This window comes from Nerophis ophidion, linkage group LG11, assembly GCF_033978795.1.
Source record: "Nerophis ophidion isolate RoL-2023_Sa linkage group LG11, RoL_Noph_v1.0, whole genome shotgun sequence".
Taxonomy (NCBI): domain Eukaryota; kingdom Metazoa; phylum Chordata; class Actinopteri; order Syngnathiformes; family Syngnathidae; genus Nerophis; species Nerophis ophidion.
In genome coordinates, this window is record NC_084621.1 from 50,629,723 (window position 1) to 50,653,461 (window position 23,739).

At 37.3% G+C, this 23,739-nt stretch overlaps 1 protein-coding gene across 2 annotated transcripts in view; it reads left to right on the forward strand.

Moving 5' to 3' along the window:
- adcy2a (adenylate cyclase 2a) overlaps positions 1-23,739 on the forward strand; it is a 133,835-nt gene that overhangs the window by 53,612 nt on the left and 56,484 nt on the right. Inside the window, exons 4-6 of one of the 2 annotated variants that reach the window (XM_061916201.1) lie at positions 13,623-13,772; positions 20,134-20,282; positions 20,385-20,496. In XM_061916201.1, coding sequence (XP_061772185.1) covers positions 13,623-13,772; positions 20,134-20,282; positions 20,385-20,496 — 411 coding nt within the window. The remainder of the gene's footprint in view (positions 1-13,622; positions 13,773-20,133; positions 20,283-20,384; positions 20,497-23,739) is intronic. The other variant, XM_061916200.1, reaches the window with a different exon arrangement.

Consider the following 23,739-nt stretch of genomic DNA (forward strand, 5'->3'; position numbering starts at 1 on the left):
AAGTTCGCAACTTTTGGTCGCTAATAGAAAAGCCCTGCCTGTACCGGAAGTATGTGCGCGTGACGTCACTGGTTGCAGAGCTCCACACATACTCCCATTGTTTTTAATGGGAGCCACCAGCAGTAAGAGCAATTCGGACCGAGAAAGCGACAATATCCCCATTAATTTGAGCGAGGATGAAAGATTTGTGAATTAGGGTATTGATAGTGAAGGAATAGAAAAAAAATAAAATAAAAAATAAAAAAGCGACGGCAGTGTGAGCGTTTCAGATGTAATTAGACAAATTTACTAGGATAATTCTGAAAGATTCCTTATCTGCTTATTGTTTTAATAGTGTTTTAGTGAGATTTTAAAGATTGTAAAAGATTGTAAAGACATGCCTTGAGGTTGAATGGCTGCGGTGAACATGAAGTGTCTCAGAGAGAAGCCAAGGAACCAAGCTCACAGCTGCCGCTACTGCAGGACGACGAATACTCCAATGATTTCTCCGCTAAGACATATATCACAATTTCCCCATCCAAAAAAATTGCTGGTTGACATAGAGAAAACATGTTGGCTTGACTGCTCCGCTTCACAACAAACAAAGAAACATTGGCTGTGTCTCGGTGCTAAAGACAGCTGCAATACACCGCTTTCCACCAACTGCATTGTTTTTTATAGTCTCCATTATTAAATGAACAAATTGCAAAAGATTCAGCAACAAAGATGTCCAAAAAACTGTGTAATTATGCGGTTAAAGCAGACGTTTTTTAGCCGTAAATGGTGCAGCTGCTAATATTTCCTGACAGTCAGTGACGTCACGCGTACGCGTCATCATTCCGCGACGTTTTCAACAAGAAACTTGCGGTAAATTTAAAATTGCAATTTAGTAAACTAAAAAGGCCGTATTGGCATGTGTTGCAATGTTAATATTTCATCATTGATATATAAACTATCAGACTGCATGGTCGGTAGTAGCGAGTTTCAGTAGGCCTTTAAGACAAAGTCAATTTATGAGATTACAGAGTTTGTATCTACATGTATTAGGGCTGTCTCTTTTACTATGCATTCTGTTTTTCTTAATGTTGGATTATATCCAAAATATGTCCACTGATCGTTTGCAAACCAACCCTCATTGTTGACGCTGTTGCAGTTGTAACGGTACAGTGGGAGAAATAGACGGCACAGAGACAGTGACGTCGTTAGCCTGCAGCGTGTTTATTGCAATAAACAAATGTATGTGAAGTGTGTACTTAATCCAAATAAATATGGTGACTATAAGTAGCAAGTATGTGAGGGTTGTTACCAGGCCGTGTTGATGGTGCGTGTTGAAATCGAGGCGGAGGACCAGGTAGGGAAAGGCAGGCTCAGAGGTCCAGAGACAGGCGGGAGGTCAAGTTAAAGTTAAAGTTAAGTTAAAGTTAAAGTACCAATGATTATCACACACACACTAGGTGTGGTGAAATTTGTCCTCTGCATTTGACCCATCCCCTTGATCACTCCCTGGGAAGTGAGGGGAGCAGTGGGCAGCAGCGGTGTCGCGCCCGGGAATCATTTATGGTGATTTAACCCCCAATTCCAACCCTTGATGCTGAGGGCCAAGCAGGGAGGCAATGGGTCCCATTTTTATAGTATTTGGTATGACCCGGCCGGGGTTTGAACTCACAACCTACCGATCTCAGGGCGGACACCCTAACCACTAGGCTGGAGTGAGGCGTCGTGGTCAGAGGGCAGGAGTGAGGTTGAGGGCCAGGGAGACAGCAGAGAGTCCAGATGGGATCCGGGGAAATCAGACACAGCTGGACACCAGGAAAGGAGGACAGGTTGCTGGATGACGACACAAAACAAGACACAATGAGCATGACGGGGGAAAAACACAAAGAGTGAGGAAGCACATAGGCAAGGAAAGCTGGAGACGTAATGAGGCTTACTGTACGTGTACAAGTAGCAACGTTCTGGCACTGGAACACAATACGCGTGGGTATCTCATCAATGACAGGTGTGTTGATTCGTAACAGCAGTAGTCCATTGTGCGTCAGGTGGTAGAAGTGACCAAACAAGAGTAACAAGTAGCTATGCTCTGGCACTGGAACGCAATACGCGTGGGTATCTCATCAATGACAGATGTGTTGACTCGTAACAGCAGTAGTCCATTGTGCGTCAGGTGGTAGAAGTGACCAAACAAGAGTAATACAAAAGCTTTGCACAGACAAATTACACGCTCAATAGCCAAAGTGTCGTCACGTTAATAAAAACAACTAACAACCATTCTGATCATCGTCTAGTCATCGACGATCTTAACAATTAATGGACTAATTGGATTATGATGGGTATACCTATTCAGAACCTCTGACTTAGGCATCAGTTTTTTAATTCTCCTTGAGATTTAGGGGATTTGCTAATTTACGATAAAGATTACTGCATTATCAAAAAACATAATTATAATGCACAACTGATTAGGCTCTTATAGAAATGGCTCTTTTAAAATTGAGTCCATTTAAATTAAGGACAGCAAAGGTACTGATAAAAAACAAAAACAAAGAATCAATTTGTAAAGGTCCCGAAAACTGCAACAATAAAAACAAACTGAAAAATCTATCTGCTTTGTCAAAAGAAAAGAGCATTTTGATGAAAGATGCACACAGGGTATACAGACACAGTTTAGCTGTCGGACTTTGGCTAAAAAAAACAGTTATAGCTGTTTTTCACACAATTCCATCTCTTTTATTAGCTAGCTAGCTAACTGGGCTAACTTTCTAACTGAGGAGAGTCGCAGACAACATCCTCCAGCTGCCATTAAAAGCAAGGCCAGCTTTTACATATTTAGGGTGAGATGTATTTATATGTTGGATGTTTTCCACTGCGGAGTTGTTACTACTGGCCGCAGCCATTTTTCTCTTTTTGTTGCTGCTGGTCATCGGTTGTGCTGACTTGCGCATGTTGGTTTCTGTCCTGGCCAGGGATGTGGTCAATGTACGTCATTACATGATTTGCTATGATGCATGTATTTTCTTTAAAAAGGCAAATCCGTTATTATTAATCATAGATGTTTTTTTTACACAATTTTTCTTACATATTACAGTTTGGCCTATTGTCAATTGCTGCTGCTTATAGTTCGATGTACTTTGTTGAGAAAAAAAGGCTCCCGATATTTCTCCAAACCTTTTAATTACTCTATTTTTATTTTAAAAAATTACTTGCAACAAATCTAGCACCTTTTTCTGCTGTTTTCGTAGACTGTACTCATATTTAGAGAGTCTTTACATCTGTCGCTCTATGTCTACGACGAAAAGCAAGTTGCAGAGAGTCTGACTTCACACTTGCTCTGCGGTGCTGTGAGCCTTCCTCTTCTTAAAACCCACTCGTGTCATCTTAAATGGTTTGCCTTGCGCTGCTGTGAGGCTTCTTTTCAAAACTCGCCAGTGTCATCTTGAATTTTTTGGAGATCCCTGTGTATGTGGGAATATTTTGCATATACTTAAGTAAGTCCACATTGTGGACATTTGCCTTCCTTTCAGACAACCCTGGCATATAGCTTATGTTTTGATTGATTGATTGATTGAAACTTTTATTAGTATATTGCACAGTACAGTACATTTTCAGTATAATTAACCACTCAATGGTAACACCCAAATACGTTTTTCAACTTGTTTAAGTTGGTGTCCACGTTAATCCATTCATGTCAATAAATTGATTGTCAATTCATCTCATCACAACATTTCGGTTTCTCCAGCGTTTTTTCGGTGATTAAAGTATTTTTTGGGCGGCCAAATTGTCAGTGCATCACTAGTCAATAGTGCACAAAAAATAAATTTGAAAAATCTAATTATACTGTAATTACATGCCAGTGAAAAGCATACAGTATGTTAGTGTCTTATGATGTTCATGTTTCCCATGGTCTGTGAATGCACCGTGTTGCCAGAGAATGAGGACATGTTTGTCTATGAATGAAACACAGACAGATGTGTGTGCGCGGAGGAAATACCTTTGTTGACATAATTGGCAATAAAAGCTAAAAAAGTGTCAGACTTTGTGTGTTTTCTTCTGGACGCTACAATACATTATATTACTTAGAATTTTTTATAAGTAAAAACCCATATTTTTTAAGGCGTGGCGGCTAATACAATCTGCGATGAGGTGGCGACTTGTCCAGGGTGTAGCCTTCCTTCCGCCCGATTGTAGCTGAGCTAGGCACCAGCGCCCCCCGCGACCCCAAAGGGAATAAGCGGTAGAAAATGAATGGATGGATGGGCTAATACGATGCCACAATCAAATATATTAAAGGGGAACTGCACTTTTTGGGGAATTGTGCCTATCGTTCACAATCATGATGAAAGACATGACAATGGATGGCTTTTTTTAATGCATTCTAAATATTAAATGAATGTGATCAAAAGTCCGCTTACAATCAAGCCTTTGGGAGCCATTCAATTCTGCTTATAGAGCCCCTAAAAACATCTAAACACCTCCATTAAGGTTTTATATACATGATGTAAGTATATACTGTATGTAATAATGTTACGGGCACATTTATAATAAAAGTTGATATTTACATATTGTGATCATTTTAAGCAAACATAACTCACTAATTTCAAAAACGCATAACGACACTAGCTTTTTTTTCTTTTCTTTTTCTTACGATACAGGGAGCATGTTCGCACGGAAGCAGCAGACCTCTCGATGATGTAAACATAGGCACACCCAGGATTGATCGTGGGGCCGCTCTAAATAGTTTGTCTGCGTTAGCATTTGTTGGCGCTTATTGAATGGTTCTTTATCTGATTTTAAGGGTGGAATAGTGGAGCTCCCCCATTTTATTTACATATATTTATTATTTAAAAAAGCATTACAAAACATCCATCCGTTGTCATGTCTTTCATAATGATTTTAAACGATTGGCAAAATTGTTACAAAAAGTGCAGTTCCCCTTTAAAGGCCTACTGAAACCCACTACTACCGACCACGCAGTTTGATATTTTCTATATCAATGATGAAATATTAACATTGCAACACATGCCAATATGGCCTTTTTAGTTTACTAAATTACAATTTTAAATTTCGCGCCGAAATATCCTGCTGAAAACGTCGCGGTATGATGACGCGTGCGCGTGATGTCACGGATTGTAGAAGACATTTTGTTACAGCATCGTTCCCAGTTATAAGTCGTCTGTTTTCATCGCAAAATTCCACAGTATTCTGGACAACTGTGTTGCTGAATCTTTTGCAATTTGTTTAATGAACAATGGAGACATCAAGAATAAAGCTGTAGGTGGGAAGCGGTGTATTGCGGCCGGCTTTAGCAACACAAGCACAGCCGCTGTTTCATTGTTTAAATTCCCGAAAGATGACAGTCAAGCTTTACTATGGAACAGAGGTGTCAAGCAAACACGGTTGGATTGGACCACACACACAAAGTACTGTGTATTATGCAATGATCATTTTGAAATATCCTGTTTCAAAAAGAGTTCCTTGCGAAGGGCAGAGATAGGCATCGCCACCACCCGTCGACTGGTGCTGAAGGAAGGTGCGGGGCCGACCTTCAGGGTTGTACAGGTACGACCATATAATCTCACTAAAACACTAGTAACACAATAAGCAGATAAGGGATTTTCCAGAATTATCTTGGTAAATTTGTCTAATAACATCTGAATCGCTCCCACTGTAGTGATGGGATCGGCAGTTCTTTTGACTGTACTGAATTACTAGAATCAGTTCCTTAAATTGATTCGTTCAAAAGATTTGTTCATCGAATCACTTCTGCAGCATGAGTTCTGTGTGCAGGTCGGCGAATCATGAGTCAGTCAGTAATAGCTTCCCCAGCGGCAGATCTCGGTGTGTGTGAATCTGACAAGATAATAACAATTTATTTTAAATTTGCTACAAATATTGTTTTCTTTTATTTCCTTCTTCTTTTTTTGTGTCCTCTCCATGAAGTGTCCATGACATTTTAGAATGGATCTGAAAACAAAATAAAATAAAAAAAGTTTTTTAAAGTTGGTAAAAATTACATACAAATTTACAAATGGTAGTATTATTTTTACATTTTAACATTTGACTGGACGACAAAATTGAAATATATTCTTAAATGTGTTTGAAATGCAATTATTTTCTACATTATTACATTACATTTATTTTAACAATTCATAGTGGATTTGACAAGAGAGAAAAAATTATTCTAAAATGTGTTACAAGTTTTCTTTTTTCACATCACATTTTATTATTTGAACATGTGATGTTTCTAACAAAACATACATGTATTAAAATGTAATAAAAATCACTCTTCCTTTTATATCACATCCAATGTGTTTTTTTTTTTTTTAAACAATTATGATCACTCTAAAAGCGGTATATAATAAACACAATATGAAAAATAGAATAAAAAATGTGTGCAGGTCGGCGAATCATGAGTCAGTCAATAACAGCTTTCCCAGCGGCATATCTCGGTGTGTGTCAATTGGCGAACGACACAAGTCCTCAGCACCCAATGAACGATGCACACAGTGACTGAATGAAATCCTCAATGTGACGTCCTCTTCCGCGACACAGTCAGTTCTCTGCGTCAGTACGTTTGCGAACGTGATTCACGTGATTCACGTCGCGACACAGTCTGTTCCCTGTGTCAGTACGTTCGCGAACGTGATTCACGTGATTCGTGCCAGTTCCACTCATACCGGCATGGTCGCCGTGAATCTTAACTGAACTGAGAAAGGAACGAATCAGTTCAGGAAGTGATTCGGTTCAGTACGTTCACTAAAAAGATTTGTTCGTTCGAACAAATCGTTCGCGAACGACACAACACTATCCCACTGCCCTATAGTCTTTTTTTTTCTTAGTCCTTCACTCTTACTTTCCTCATCCACGAATCTTTCATCCTCGCTCAAATTAATGGGGAAATTGTCGCTTTCTCGGTCCGAATCGCTCTCGCTGCTGGTGGCAATGATTGTAAACAATACTTAGATGTGAGGAGCTCCACAACCAGTGACGTCACGCGCACATCGTCTGCTACTTCCGGTACAGGCAAGGCTTTTTTATTAGCGACCAAAAGTTGCGAACTGTATCGTCTATGTTCTCTACTAAGCAAAAATATGGCAATATCGCGAAATGATCAAGTATGACACAGAATGGACCTGCTATCCCCGTTTAAATAAGAACATCTCATTTCATTAGGCCTATAAGCGTAAACCCTGCATTTGTGGTGACATCAGTATTTACCTTTTAAGTGTGAACTGATTAGGCTGTCAAAGTCGCGATAAAATGGAATCCCGAAACATTTGTCATATATTTATATGTATATACACATCACTCTTGTTTGGTGTGGGTTTGGAAGCTTGTGTAATACCTCACTGACTGGCAGAAGCGAGAACACATTTTTTTTGTGCTGTTATTATTTCTCCACATTTTGTTTAACAGTTCCAGTATAATGTCAGTCCACAGTTGCAGTGATTTCTGCCTACATTTCATTTTACTAGCTGGCCAACAGAATATGTCATAAGCTGATTCAGATAAGCTTTAACTGTCCCAATAACACCAAAATGTTTCAACCGCTTGGCCTAAAAAAAAAAAAAAAAAAAGCTAAATTAAAGCCCTGACATACATTTTTCTTGGTGATAGTCCATCACAGCCCAGAAGTACTATCACAAACCCACATGAAACTCACAGTTTCAGTTCACAGTAAGCGGTACTTGAGAGTTCTTATTAACTTTAAGGTGAGACCACATCAATCTTCAGAGCTCAGCAGCTCAGAATAAAAAACAGTCTATCTCATTAAGGCTTTTAAATGTCAGGTATTGTGTTTTTGACAACCCTTTCTCATTGTTTAACTCTCACCAGGTGGTGTTTGAAGAACACTTACTGTGATGTCACAGTAACTTAGCAAAATGTTTCAAGCATTATACTGTAAGAATGTTCTTTTATGTTGCAGCTTATTTTTAAAGGAAGAGGTTTTAACCCACATTGGGTCCAAATTAAAGTACAAACTATGTAGAACTACAATATATATTTTTCATTTTCATAAATTCGATGTGATGCAGTCAAAAAATACCTCTATAGGGTTAGAGCAGGGGTCGGGAACCTTTTTGGCTGAGAGAGCCAAGAAAGCCAAATATTGTAAAATGTATTTCCGTGAGAGCCATACAATATTTTTTAACACTGAATACAATGCGTACATTTTTAAATAAGAGTGACATTTTTAGAGTATAATAAGTCTCTTATTCTTTTTAATAACACTGTTATAACACTGTTATTAAAAAGAATGGTGACGCTAACTAATAATAAATAAAATACTTCTTACCATTAATGAGACACTCCTGTACTCCAAAGTACAACTGGGATTGGCAGAACAGGTGTGATAGAAAACGGATGGATGTATTAATGAATAAAAACGGAATACAGTGATCTGCAGATCCTTTTCAACCCAAGTTCAATTGAATGCACTAAAAGGACAAGACATTTGATGTTCAAACCAGTAGTGGTTAGAGTGTTCGCCATGAGATCCGTAGGTCGTGAGTTCAAACCCCGGCCGTGTCGTGCCAAAGACTATAAAAAATGTGACTCATTCCTTTCCTGCTTGGCACTCAGCATCAAGGGTTGGAATTGGGGGTTGAATCACCTAAAATTATTCCCGGGCCCGGCACCGCTGCTGCCCACTGCTCCCCTCACCTCTCAGTGGGTGATCAAGGGTGATGGGTCAAATGCAGAGAATAATTTCGCCACACCAAGAGTGTGCATGAGAATGTTTTATATTTTGAACGTTATTTTTAACACTGGTATTAGCAGCGGGATTATTCATTACTTATCGTGTTAAGCAATGTCAGCCAAGATTTATCTGAGAGCCAGATGCGGTCATCAAAAGAACCACATCTGGCTCGCGAGCCGTAGGTTCCCGACCCCTGGATTAGAGCATACTGTGTCTGTTTTACAGCTATCAAATCACTGGAATTTGATTGCTAATTGTACTAATGGCAAGATACCAGAACCAAGACCAGGACATCAGTCTGCAGGTCTCTGGTTGTCTGGCCTGTCATTCCTGTGACATCGTCTGTGTTATGTTCTGAAATTTTCTTAAAAGGTTCTTTCCTTATCATTTCTAATTCATGCCAGGTAAAAACAGAATTAAATCTTAAAAATGGAATGGTAAACCTTTTACAGGAAATTAGAGTACAGTGGTACCTCAACATACCAGCTCAATTTGGTCAGTGATCGTGACTCAAAACACAGTTACCTATAATATGAATTGAAATCGTTGTACTTTAAACAAAAGCATCTACATGTCTCATTAGATCCAACGTGAGCCAAGTTACTAAAAAGGGACATCAGGTCAGTGGGGTTGAGGTGGCAGCGAGTAATGGCGTTGAAAAAACAGTTATTCTTACAATGCTGAAACCCCACAATCAGTGCAGTGGGAAAGAAGAGTCATTGTTTTTCAGGCAATGTGCTGGGAGGGTTAGTATCACACAAGGCTGTGCAGCAGGACTGGAGACATCGGCCGTTTGTATCGCAGCAGAGCGACAAACCGCCCTGAACATCGGTAGCAGCTTCAGGTGTGGGCAAGAGGCCAAACTGTGGGTAAAAAAGCAGGACTAAGTAAGAGGAGGCTGTCAACTAGACAAATGTGGAAGTTAGACTGCTGCTAAAGGTTGAGTTTCCAATGGTTCTAAAAGTCAGTTATATCAAACTCTAATAATAACCTAATGCCAGCAAGTAAGACCTGATCTCAAGGCGTCAACTGTGGCATTGGCTTAGCCATCTGCGACAAAATAAGTAAACCATTGTATATTCAAATTTCAGATTTTGATAGCTTGTGCTAAAGTACTATTATACAGTTGACATGTGCCGCATGGTAGAATGTTAATAATTTACAAACCCTGCAGTAATAGAGCAATGTTGTGAAGCAGTTGTAATGTAAGTCATGTATAATATACGATATAATTATCACTGTTTCCTCTTAACTGAAGGTATTTTAAAACTAAAATTGGCACTTAAGAAAAGGAAAAAAAAAACGTTTTTATTTTTAGATATATTCCAACTAATAAAACTAGCAGCCCTTTCAGATGTCCACAGCTGACTACATAAGTGAGCATTCTGCGTACAGGGTACTCAATACTGAACAAACATTTCTCTTATTAAGGTCCTCTCAGGCTGTCAGATAAAACATTGACTTTACTACGGTATAAATATGTACTGTATGGCACCAGTCGTGAACTATGAGGTCTACCTGGGTGAAAACACATCACTCATCTTTGTTGCATTGAATGCTAAAAACCATTTAAAGCTTTTTTTTTTTCTTTTTCACGCATTGTCTAACAGTAAATGTATACGAGACCTGTTCTACTGTACATGTTCTGATTGTTATTTTGAGAAGACCCTATATTGGGATTCAATCTGAATTTAATGTTGAGATTAAGAGTGAGGCGTAAGGTGATCATTTACCACAATTTCATTCAGACAATTATGTTTCTATTTAATGACAAATAGTCATAAAAATAACACAAAGTCAATGACTACAGTGTGAGTGGGGATCTGCTTTATGCAAGAAGTACCATTTTTAAATATTGCCAGTCATATAGATAAAGCACTAATACAGTCCCTTGTTTATAGCAGCGAAGTGGCATCAAGCCCGCATGTGGTTAAATAATTTCCGGAAAGTAAATCATTATTCAAATATCGTCATAGTGTTAGTCTATAAAACAAACTGTATACAACCTTTTGATTGTATATTTAAAACGTTATTGGATCCCTCTAAATATTAACCCACATAGTGACCCATTATAGTAGTTTTGAGTGAGTGCTATTGTAAATTACAGTACTCATCAGAAGCCTTGATGAAAATCTTTGCTGCCACATTATAAAATACAAAAATAAGACAAAAACTGCACTGTAATACACATAAGTTTACTTCATTCAATATTTAAATTAGGCCAACATTATTTAGATCAGGGGTCACCAACGCCATGCCTGCGGGCACCAGGTCGCCCGTAAGGACCGGATGAGTCGACGGCTGGCCTGTTCTAAAAATAGCTCAAATAGCAGCACTTACCAGTGAGCTGTCTCTATTTTTTAAATGTTATGTATTTACTAGCAAGCTGGTCTCGCTTTGCTCGATATTTTTAATTCTAAGAGAGACAAAACTCAAATAGAATTTGAAAATCCAAGAAAATATTTTAAAGACTTGGGTTTCACTTGTTAAATGAATTAATTTCTTTTTTTACTTTGCTTCTTATAACTTTCAGAAAGACAATTTTAGAGAACAAATACAACCTTAAAAATGATTTTAGGATTTTTAAACACATATAGCTTTTTACCTTTTAAATTCCTTCCTCTTCTTTCCTGACATTTTAAATCAATGTTCAAGTAAATTAATTTTTTGTATTGTAAAGAATCATAAAAAAAAAAATAATTTAATTCTTCAGTTTAGCTTCTGTTTTTTCGACGAAGAATATTTGTGAAATATTTCTTCAAACTTTTGATTAAAATTCAAAACAATTATTCTGGCAAATGTAGAAAATCTGTAGACTCAAATTTAAATCTTATTTCAAATTCTTTTGAATTTATTTTAAAATTTTTGTTCTGGAAAATCTAGAAGAAATAATGATTTGTCTTTGATAGAAATACAGCTTGGTCCAATTTGTTATATATTATAACAAACTGCAGATTGGATTTTAACCCATTTAAAACATGTTATCAAAAATATATATTTATTGTGAGAAATCATTAAGATGATCAGTGTTTCCACAAAGATAAATATCGTTAATTATTAATAATAACATAGAGTTAAAGATAAATTGAGCAAATTGGCTATTTCTGGCAATGTATTTAAGTGTGTATCAAACTGGTAGCCCTTTGCATTAACCAGTACCCAAGAATTAGCTCTTGGTTTCAAAAAGGTTGGTGACCCCTGATTTAGATCATGCTTAAAAAAGTCATAATTATCCCCAAAAAAATCTGAGATGCAAGACTGTAGCTCTACTCACATTTCTTTTTGATAAATTACCTCTGATAGTGATGAAAGTTGGAGATTCCTAAATTAGCAATTGGTGATGGACTTATTATCTAGAGCAATGGTTCTCAAATGGGGGTGCGTGTACCCCTGGGGGTACTTGAAGGTATGCAAAGGGGTACGTGACATTTTTTTAAAATATTCTAAAAAAAGCAACAATTCAAAAATCCTTTATAAAAATATTCATTGAATAATACTTCAACAAAATCTGAATGTAAGTTCATAAACTGTGAAAATAAATGCAACAATGCAATATTCAGTGTTGACAGCTAGATTTTTTTGTGGACATGTTCCATAAATATTGAAGTTAAAGATTTTTTTTTTTTTGTGAAGAAATGTTTAGAATTAAGCTCATGAGTCCAGATGGATCTCTATTACAATCCCCAAAGAGGGCACTTTAAGTTGATGATTACTTCTATGTGTAGAAATGTTGATTTATAATTCAATCAATCAATCAATTGAATCACTTGTTTATTTTTCAAGAAGTTTTTAGTTATTTTTATATATTTTTTTCCAAATAGTTGAAGGAAGACCACTACAAATGAGCAATATTTTGCTCTGTTATACAATTTAATAAATCAGAAACTGATGACATAGTGCTGTATTTTACTTCTTTATGTCTTTTTTTAAACCAAAAATGCTTTCCTCTGATTAGGGGGTACTTGAATTAAAAAAATATTCACAGGGGGTACATCACTGAAAAAAGGTTGAGAACCACTGATCTAGAGGAATATATGTAAGGGCTGAAGGTCGATATCTGGTTTGTTTTATAAACGCCATTAGATAACTGCTGTTTGAATTGAAATTGAATTGAACTTTCTAACAACAATCACCATTGCAGTCCACATTGTTATTTGTCTTGGACTGCAACTTGAGAGGATTTTTCAGTGACCTCTGGTAAATTCTGTGGCATTTAAAACACAATTCTAAAAAATCTACTAAATACCAACTCAGCATATCCTCAGATATGATTTTACTGGCATGATAACGTTTGAATCTTCTGAACGTGTGCACAAACATGCCAACAACCGCAAGATAGTCACCCTACTCTAAATTGTCTTAAGCACTCAAAAAAACATTGAGTACCAGCTTGTGCTGGATAAATGATCAAGACCTCTTAGATCTCTCTGAGTCATGCTTACATATGAATGTCAAAGGTGACGTCATAATTCTAAAGAAATCCATGCAGTCGCTGAGAAACCTCAGCAAACATTAGACATGACAGTCAAACAACACATGTGTTTGACTATTAGCAATATGGAACTCCATATTGCTAATACGACACTGTTGACTTACATATTTAGGAAACACAATGTTTTACCCAATCCAGAAATGATTGTGTTTGAATAAAATTCCCAAGAAAGAAGAAAGAAGGAGAGAGTGATACATTAGCACATTTGTGGGGCCAGTTGTCTATGGTTACTACCTCAGCATGTTAGAAACCTTGTTGCTAAGGCTTAATGAATACATTCACTTTGATTTATTGAACCAACGCATCAAAACTACTGTTTGATTACATGGTTTATTTAGGTGTGGATAGTTAAAATGTACAATCGAGAGAAAACACATTTTTGATGGACAGTGTTTGATTCAAACTCTTAATAAGTATATTTGTTTCTCTTCTTATTTATTTATTTATTTTTTACAGATTTTGGCCAATATCATTATTTTCATGTGTGGCAACATGGCAGGGGCATACCACAAACATCTGATGGAGTTGGCACTCAAACAGACCTACCAGGACACCTGCAACTGCATCAAATCCCCCATTAAACTGGAATTTGAGAAGCGACAGCAGGTACACTTATCAAGTATTTTACCAGGTTTGCGTGTCCTGGAAAATAATTTCAGAGAAAGAGCGGAAACCCTGTTGGATGTCATTCAATCAAAATAAGGGACATATAAATACATTTTTTTTTAAATATTATTACTACATCAATTATATACTTTAGTATGTCCATAAAAGCTGTTGAAAAATATATACATGGTTTTGGAAATAGGGGTTAGGGTTACATGCTCAAGTGGCCTTTACAACAATTTTTACTTCAACCTTAAGAAATGCTGTTTGCAGAATACAAAAGGTTTTATCGTCATGAGTTTTAATGGTATTTCACTGAAAAGTCACTACCTTATCACTAAGTACGGTGTCTGTAAAGTATTCAGTTTTTCATTACTATTCCTTGTATGAAGTTTGCAAGCATTCCTCAAAACACTATTTTTCATTCAGCCCAAGCAACAGTTTACCCTCCCACTTGCCGGGCCTCCAGCAGGAAGTGCCACACAAATTATCACTTGCTTCTACGTGCAAGGTGGGAGCCATCAGGGTGTTGATTAACGTTCGGGCTGCTGCTGTGTGAAAGATTTGTCTATTTTATTCTGGCCACTTCGATTTAAAAAAGAAAAGAAATGCTGGTTTTCGCCATGGTGAATTCATCTTGTGTTTTTACAGTTGAAGCAAAACTTGCCTTGGGTGGAGCATTTCAAATTACCCTGGGGAGTTATAGCTGCCTGCGACAGATGGCAGAAACATCGCAGGGACACCTATTTTGTGCTGAGTGCACTCATAATATATGCTGTGTGCTTCATGCTTTTATCCAAAGTACATGCTGCAGAGTGAGAGTACCAGATTTTTGAATGAGTGGTCCAAGGGGCACTATGTGAATCGTCATAAATGTAAAGTCCTGTTAGCTAAGGAGTCACCATGGGGATCTGCCTTATGTTGCACAATTGTGCGCGTTCTGACTATGCAGCATTTCCCCCCTGGACTCTGTTATCTAAGATACAAACTTTTGTTACAGCAACCCTTAAATACTGGCATCCCCTGTTGAATATGGCCTTCCATGTAGTCTCTCATTGACTTCAGTACTTTTCTTCTCATGCACCTCTCAGGCTGCAAAAAGTCCAGCCCACGTGAATTGTTACATTGTACTTCAAGAAAACTATTACTATTACAATCTGATCCCTTCAATTGAGAAATATGAAGATATCCACTGAGTAAAGGACAACAGGACCATAATGCTACTCTGAATGAACTATCAAAATAAAAATTGCTCTGGGCCCTAGTGTGTGTGAACGTTGTCTGTCTATCTGTGTTGGCCCTGTGATGAGGTGGCGACTTGTCCAGGGTGTACTCTGCCTTCCGCCCGATTGTAGCTGAGATAGGCTACAGCGCCCCCCCCAGACGGTGCCTATGTGCGCGCGCTCCGTCTCGGTCTGGCATCTCTCCTTGCGCTGTCATGTTTGATTTGGCACTTTGGGGGCAGGAATGGTTAGACGGCCCCTTTTTTTCTGATTGGCTCTGAGCGCAGTCAGTCAATGGCAACGTGGCGGCCATCTTACCTCAGGCAGCTGACCCCGCCCAGTAAATAGTTGTCAAGGGACATGTACTATTTAAATAACCATAACTCGCTCAATTTTCAACTAATTTCCAAACGGTTTGATTTGTTATAAATGTCACGTTCTCATGGGGCTATCATGGCTGAACAAGTAAGTCCTACACTATTATCTCTCAGATTTAATTTGCCTAATGTATGGAGCTAGCATTTTTCGTTGTTTTTTTAAATACATATTTTTAACTCTGCCATCTATACTGATCTGGGCTGATATCTAATTTTCCATAGTTTGAGTTGTTTGCAGAAACCTAAATACTTTTTATAGTAATATTAAAACCATATTCATTAATTGTAGTGATAACCTGTCATTCATTATTCTACTAAAATAGTAATTGCAATCATTAGGCCCATACGCTAATCATGTGGTCCTAATATGAGGTACCCATAGATAAGTGGGTTCGGGTAGACTCTGGTGTAAACTTAAAGTAGATAGAGGAAAGAAAATTAATAGTCAACCCATTGTGGCATACATTCAATATTTACATATACAAATATTAAATAAATACAATTATTTTTTAAAACAGACAAGTGAGGAAAGAAAACATATTTGAAAATATAATTTCCATCATTGACTGACATCTGTGGACTGGTTGTATGTGTATGAAAAGAGAGATATTGATCTTGACACTTCATTAATGTGATGTTCCCTCAACAGATGAGACATTACCTTCTTCAAAAACTTTTAGATACAATTCAATTGGCATTTTCCACAACTCCACTAAATTTGGACTTTTTAGAATTTGTTTGTGTCAAGATCAATATCTCTCTTTTCATACACATACAACCGTCTAACCATTCCTGCCCCTAAAGTGCCAAAACAAACATGACAGCGCAAGGAGAGATGCCAGACCAAGACGGAGCGTGTACACATACTGTAGTCACTGCGCGTGCCCACAAAGGCACCACACGTGCGCAAAAGAGTGTCGCGCACGCGCGAATTGGAGAATCATTGCGTGGATAGGCAATTATATCATCCGCAACCGCATCACCAAAGTCGTCATCCACCCGCCGTCCACCCAAACCAACATTTTATCAGAACCGCAACCGCCCGCCCTTTAAAATACATCAGAGGTCGGCCACCTTTACCACTCAAAGAGCTATTTCAACCCGTTTCACAGAGTAAAGAAGACAATGTGAGCCGCTAACGTTGTCGCGAATATTCAATGGTTTTCATCCTGATGACAAGAATAAGGGCGTGCTGTGAAGCTATTGCCTTTGACACCTTCGAACACATGTACAAACCGATTGTTAGTCCAGCAACATGTTGCTAGCAGCTTCCGCAATCACACGTACAAGATTGAAAGGCATACTGGGTGACACAGAGTACACTGATGGTTGTGATATAAACAAATTTAACACTCTTATTAATATGCGCCACTCTGTGAAGCCACACCAAACAAGAATGACAAACACATTTCGGGAGAAAATCCTTACAGTAACACAACATAAACGCAACACAACAAATACCCAGAATCCTTTGTATCCGTGATAGATCCTGAATATATTTTACACCCCCGCACTCCCAACCCCGCCCACCTTTCCGCCGCACGGGAGGGGGTTGCTGCTAGCGGGTGTATAAAATAGGCAGGTGTGTCATGGATGCAAAAGATTCTGGGTATCTGTTGTGTTGTGTTTATGTTGTGTTACTGTGAGGATGTTCTCCCGAAATGTGTTTGTTATTCTTGTTTGGTGTGGCTTCACAGCGTGGTGCATATTACTAAGAGTGTTAAAATTGTTTATATCACAATCATTAGTGTACTCTGTGTCACCCAGTATGCCTTGCAGTCGTGTGCGTGTGTCTGCCTAAGCCACACACAACATGTTGCTGAACTGACAAGCAGATTGTACATGCTGTAGAAGGCGTCAAAGCCAATGGCTTCATAGCACACCCTAATACTAATTAAACGGGTGACTGCCGGCAGTCATTCTAGAGAAGGATTGTGTCTCCTATTGTCTTCATCGCTTTATGACACGGGTCCTAAGCGGCTCTTAGAATGGTAAAGGATGCCGATCCCAGAACCATGTATATCAAATATTTCCGAATGGTTCAACCGCCACCCGCCCGAATCTAATTAAAATCTATTTTTTCGTCATGTCGCCCGCCCGACTCCGCGGATGAGACCGCAAACCGCGCATCTCTAGCGTGTGATAACAGTTTTTATGCGCTTGTATTTTTGGCACTAATGTGACGCCATAGAGGGCTCTCTGCGTAAGTGGAACAGTTGAAGAAGGGCGCGACAACAGCATGACCTCGTTTAGACATCCTTGGACTTTCAATACTTGCAAGGATTTTGATTGGACTTTGATCATTGAAGTAACATATAAATCGCATCTATCAGAAGCTATTAAAAAAAGCGGAGATGATCGTCAACAATCACTTTATTGAAGATGTATGATCAACAAGGATGTAGAATGCATGACAACCAAAAATGTAATACATTCCAATCAACTGATTCAATACATTTTTTGACAATTACTGTCAAACTGTCAGCTGTCACTCAAACAATAAGCAAAACAAACATTCATTTGCGGATCAATATTCACATCCACAAAGGAAGAAGACGCTGGTGTAGCGTGCACACACACAAAACATCACCATGACAATACATACTATCTACTGTAGCACGTTCTGAATTGACACAGCCTTTTCAAATTATAAAGTGTTAACTTTTTGATGGATTTCAATGACATTCGCAACAAAAACAGGAGAATAGGGCACATAGTGGGCAACGATAGTAATTAATGCCTGGAATTCATCATATGGTAAACTATCGTATTTTCTTTCATTGCAGCTGGCAATAAAATGAGATTCCTTGTGTTCCCAGATTTTTCGTAACGTGTGACATACGTCATTGAAACTGCAGAAAGCAGCAGCCAGTTTTTGACTCCTTTGTCAGGAGTAGTGAAAGTTACATAATGGCACCGGTGTGGACGTAAACAAGAATAAAACGAGGTGGCAAAAAAAGTAGCTATCTCGCTGCATTTCGGTGCTAAATTAAGGCAGACTCAGCCAGCTGCAACAAGTGCTTGACGGCAATATTGTGCAAGTAACTTCTCATAAATAATGTAGTATCCCGACAGAAGCACAGACTCTGATGCACTTTTTAAAATTAATTGCCGACCTTAAATCCTCAATTTCAACACCACACACACATTTTGCAATGGCAGTACAGCAACAGCAACACAACAGTTACATATCATGCACCAATCATAAGGTGCTTTTTTATGAACCCCAGGGTTACAGAAATTAATATTGCAACACAAGCAAGTTGTTTTTTGCACATTGTACAGTAAGGAAAAGAGTCATATGGCCTCATTACTGGGTGTATCTCATGTGAGAGGAAAACGGGGGTTTAATCATTTTGCTATGTAGTCTGCTGAAAATGATAGAAAGCGCCACTCTATAAAGCAGCTGACCTGTGGTCTATGTTGGAATTGCCACAAAACACATTTTAAGATAGTCAACACTCTGCTAGTGTCTGGTACCTAAAGTGAATAGTACATCCTCCAATTCCTCACGTTTCAAGTATCAGGTAAACCGCAACAAACAGAGCTACAGGCATATGAATCCCCTTCCTCCTTTATGTGTTATGTGTTGCTGCTGTTTTTTATTTCCATCCATCCATTTACTACCGCTTATTCCCTTTCGGGGTCGCGGGGGGCGCTGGCGCCTATCTCAGCTACAATCGGGCGGAAGGCGGGGTACACCCTGGACAAGTCGTCACCTCATCGCAGGGTCAACACAGATAGACAGACAACATTCACACTCACATTCACACACTAGGGCCAATCCAATCAACCTATCCCCAGGTGCTTGTCTTTGGAATTTTATTGCTTGTTAAATGTATTACTTAAATATTAAAGAAGCTGATTGAGGGCCTTGAAAAATATACTTTAAATTGAAAAATAAAGTTTTGATGTTAAATTTAGAAAAATTCATCAGTGTTGAGAAAAATATTTATTTTCATTTAGTTTTACGTTTGTATATTTTAATGTTTGATCATTAAAATCTTTTTTATTTTTTTACAGTTTCAACTTTTTGTTTCAATTCAGATTCAAATGTTTTATTCAGCCTTTTGGCCTCAATGTATCATCATGACAGATAGCTTAGCAAAAAGGATAGGTGATGTCCCCTATCATGTTGCCTTCAGAGAACTAATGTGATGCTATTTTATTTTATTAGTTATTGTTTAAAAAAACAAAACAGGCACAACATGAAACAAACAAACAAAAAATACTACAGAGCTGAAATGTTTAACAGGTGATTGATAAGTGACATACAGGCTACTATTTTTATCTCATTGATATCTCTTTTGTAGTTGTCCCACATAATTTTCCCCATTTAAACTAACTGTATTTTTTATTTATTTATTTTTTCAAATTATATTGGGATTTGTATTTTTTTTAAGTTCAAGCACCAGCCAAGCACCGGTTAAGATTTGAACAATTACCCATCCCTAGACCTGAGAGTTTACAAAATCAAAGTAAGAATCAACTCAATTGCATATAACCTGATATTAATTTTTTTAATATAAATAAATAATTGATTTTAAGTAATGGTTTGATTAAATGAATTGATTTTGTATTAGGAGAATTCTTGTTACTGATATTGATGTTCAAAAATCGACCCCTGCCATATGCTCGCAGACAAGTTGTAGGAATTGTATTTGCTCTAACTGGTCCATGCAATTAAGTCATGTGTTCATTATGTGTTTACATTTGAAATATGCTTATTTTTTACTTTTTTACTTTTTGGGCTGTCAACAGGAACGTCTGCTGCTGTCACTGCTGCCAGCGCACATTGCCCGTGTGATGAAGGCAGAGATCATCCAGAGACTAAAAGGACCTAATTTTGGACAAATAGAGAACACAAACAATTTTCACAACCTCTACGTTCAGAGACACACTAATGTCAGGCATGTATTGTTTATTTGTACAACGCTCTTCTTTAAAAAATCTATGTTTTGATAAAACAATGATTATTAATGTAATTATATGACTTATCTTGTGATTTGTAGCATACTGTACGCTGATATAGTTGGATTCACACGCCTTGCCAGTGACTGCTCACCTGGAGAGTTGGTGCACATGCTCAATGAATTGTTTGGCAAATTTGACCAAATTGCCAAGGTAAATATTCCGTCAGTTAAAGCCCACAGTCACATACTACATATAGTCACATACAAAATTAATCATGCATAACAGATATGATTTATGCAAAGAAGACTTTAAAGCAGGGGTCACCAACCTTTTTGAAACCAAGAGCTACTTCTTGGGTACTGATTAATGCGAAGGGCTACCAGTTTAATCCACACTTAAATAAATTGCCTTAAATAGCCAATTTGCTGAATTTACATTTAACTCTGTTATTATAAATAATTAATAATATTTATCTTTGTAGAAACACTGATCATCTTAATGAGTTCTCAATATAAATATGAATTTTTGATGACATGTTTTAAATACGTTGAAATCCAATCTGTACGTTGTTAGAATATATAACAAATTGGACCAAGCTATATTTTTAACAAAGACAAATCATTATTTCTTCTAAATTTTCCGGAACAAAAGTTTTAAAAGAAATTCAAAAGGCTTTGAAATAAGATTTACATTTGACTCTACAGATTTTCTAGATTTGCCAGAATAATTTTTTTGAATTTTAATCATAGAAAGTTTGAAGAAATATTTCACAAATATTCTTTGTCGAAAAAACAGAGGCTAAAATGAAGAATTAAATAAAAAAAATTTAATTATTCTTTACAATAAAAAATAATAATTTACTAGAACATTGATTTAAATTGTCAGGAAAGAAGAGGAAGGAATTTAAAAGGTAAAAAGGTATGTGTTTAAAAATCTTAAAATCATTTTTAAGGTTGTATTTTTTCTTTAAAATTTTCTTTCTGAAAGTTATAAGAAGCAAAGTAAAAAATTAAATGAATTTATTTAAACAAATGAAGACCAAGTCTTTAAAATATTTTCTTGGATTTTCAAATTCTATTTGAGTTTTGTCTCTCTTAGAATTAAAAATGTCGAGCAAAGCGAGACCAGCTTGGTAGTAAAAAATAAATAAATTAAAAAAATAGAGGCAAGTGCTGCTATTTGAGCTATTTTTAGAACAGGCCAGCGGGCTACTCATCTGGTCCTTACAGGCTATTTGGTGCCCGCGGGCACAACGTTGGTGACCCCTGCTTTAAAGTATGGTTTGTGTCTATAATGAGATGTTGCCATTACCAATCAAGGAGAACAAATTCTCTCATAGTAATATCTCATACTTGCATGTTGATTGTAAAGCTGGTTTGAACAGCAAGTGCCCAACTCTGATATGGAGCCTACATATGATTGTTCGATCTGTTTCATCTTTACATTTCGTGAACACCTAAACAAATGTATTTTAACGACACCTTGACCTTAACTGGGATCTAGGGTTTTTGTGTCCCTAAACCATTTTCTTTGTGGCCCCATCAACATTACTCGTGTAACAAGCTAGGTGCTGCATGACTAACTGCAGCAAATAGTAAATATTCTATTATATTTGACCCTCGCCACATCGCACTTCAATGTTTGCAGCTTGTAGAGGTGACTGTTAAACGTATTTACAAGTTGTAAACGGCAATTTATGCTGTAGCTATGAAAATATTAAATATATATTTAGTAAGTCCTACATTTACCACAGCCAGGCCCAGAACCAATTAACAGTAATAAATAAGAGTTTACTGTATTACTTTTGGTAACCATTTGTATTTACTAGAAATAATCACACAAGAACAACGAACAAAATTATTATAATTCAGGTCAGTCCAATATGTTAAATAGTCATGTGTTTATATTCCAGATAATTTTCAAAGTTAATATGAAAAAGTAAAGAAAAAATAGGTTGATTAAGTCAAAGAAACAGCAAAGTATTTGATATCTCCTATACGAGTGAAGCCAATTCAATACTGCTATGTTGCTTCTGTATTAATTTAAAAAAGTAAATAAATCACAGCAATTGAGGAAAAACTATGAAAAAACAAATGTTCTTAAGAAATTGTGAGTTTGATTTAATAAGATCTGAATACCAGGCGCTAAAGGGGAACTACACTTTTTTTGGAATTTTGCCTATCATTTACAATCTTTATGATGGACAATGGATGTTATTTATTTATACACTAGCATGTTAAATATTGAATAAATGCATTCAAAGGTTTGCTCACAATGGAGCCCATGGGAGCCTATAAAGCCCTTGAAAAAACACCCAAACACCTCCATTGGGGTTTTATGTACATGATTTAAGTATATATGTAATGTAGTGAAGTGTATATTTATAATAATACTTAATGTTTACGTATTTTGATAATTTTAAGCATGTGCGGCGCATTCATTTCAAAAACACATCACGCATCACGTGTGTTTTTTTTTTCTTTATCACTGATAACCAAACATAATAAAATATCACTTACTCTACAATGTCTGCTGTCATTAGGATGCCGACTACTGGAATGTTCATTCATGACGTAGCGCCGAAGCGACCGTTTGATTGAAGCAACAATGGCGGCACGCAGCGAGGAGTCGTGTGCTAACATCGATTCTGCCATTGCAACTGTTTTGTCGAATCTATCGAATATTAATTATTCAAAAGATGAACGGAGAACTTTTTGCTTTATAATGTATCGGCTGTTCTGTTTTGGATTTCCCAGCATCACTCTCATCAGCATCGTGGGTTGATTTTGATGTGAGTGGTTGAAGTAGCACATCATTGAAGATGACGGACAAGTGGTTTATCCAATCACATACAATGATTTTTTTACATGGCCCCGCCTTCTTAAATATATCACTTATTGAGAAGTCCCAGATATTTGTGTGGAGCTCAGCGAACTACAAGGATCTGGCGAGAGTCAGGTTATAAATCACCCAGCATGCACCTTTAAAATTATAAAAGGATGTTGCTGAATATTTTGACGCAAACACGCCCTGTTGGATGGAGGATTCTCGTTTGTCCATCGTCTGTCTTTACAGCGGCGGCACTGATCCTATAGCTGTTTTGAAGAACTGTCAGTTTGCATGTATTTTTCCGACGTGCTAAATAAATACACTAATTTAGGTGTCACAATCACTTTCTAGTTTAGTAAATCAGACTGCGTGTGCTAAATAAATATATTAGCATTTTCTCCTCCCAGATTTGTGGGCGTTCTGATGATCAGTATATTTTGCACATGAATGAAGACAGCGTTGCATAATGGACTGCACATCGTTTAGTGCTCACTTAGCAGACAGAATCTACTTTGCACACATTTAGTAGATCAGCTTTGCATGTGCTGTCAAGTTTGCACATATTTTAGTACATGTAAACCTTTAATAAATCAGGCCCTATATTTTTAGGGAAAAGGTTTGACT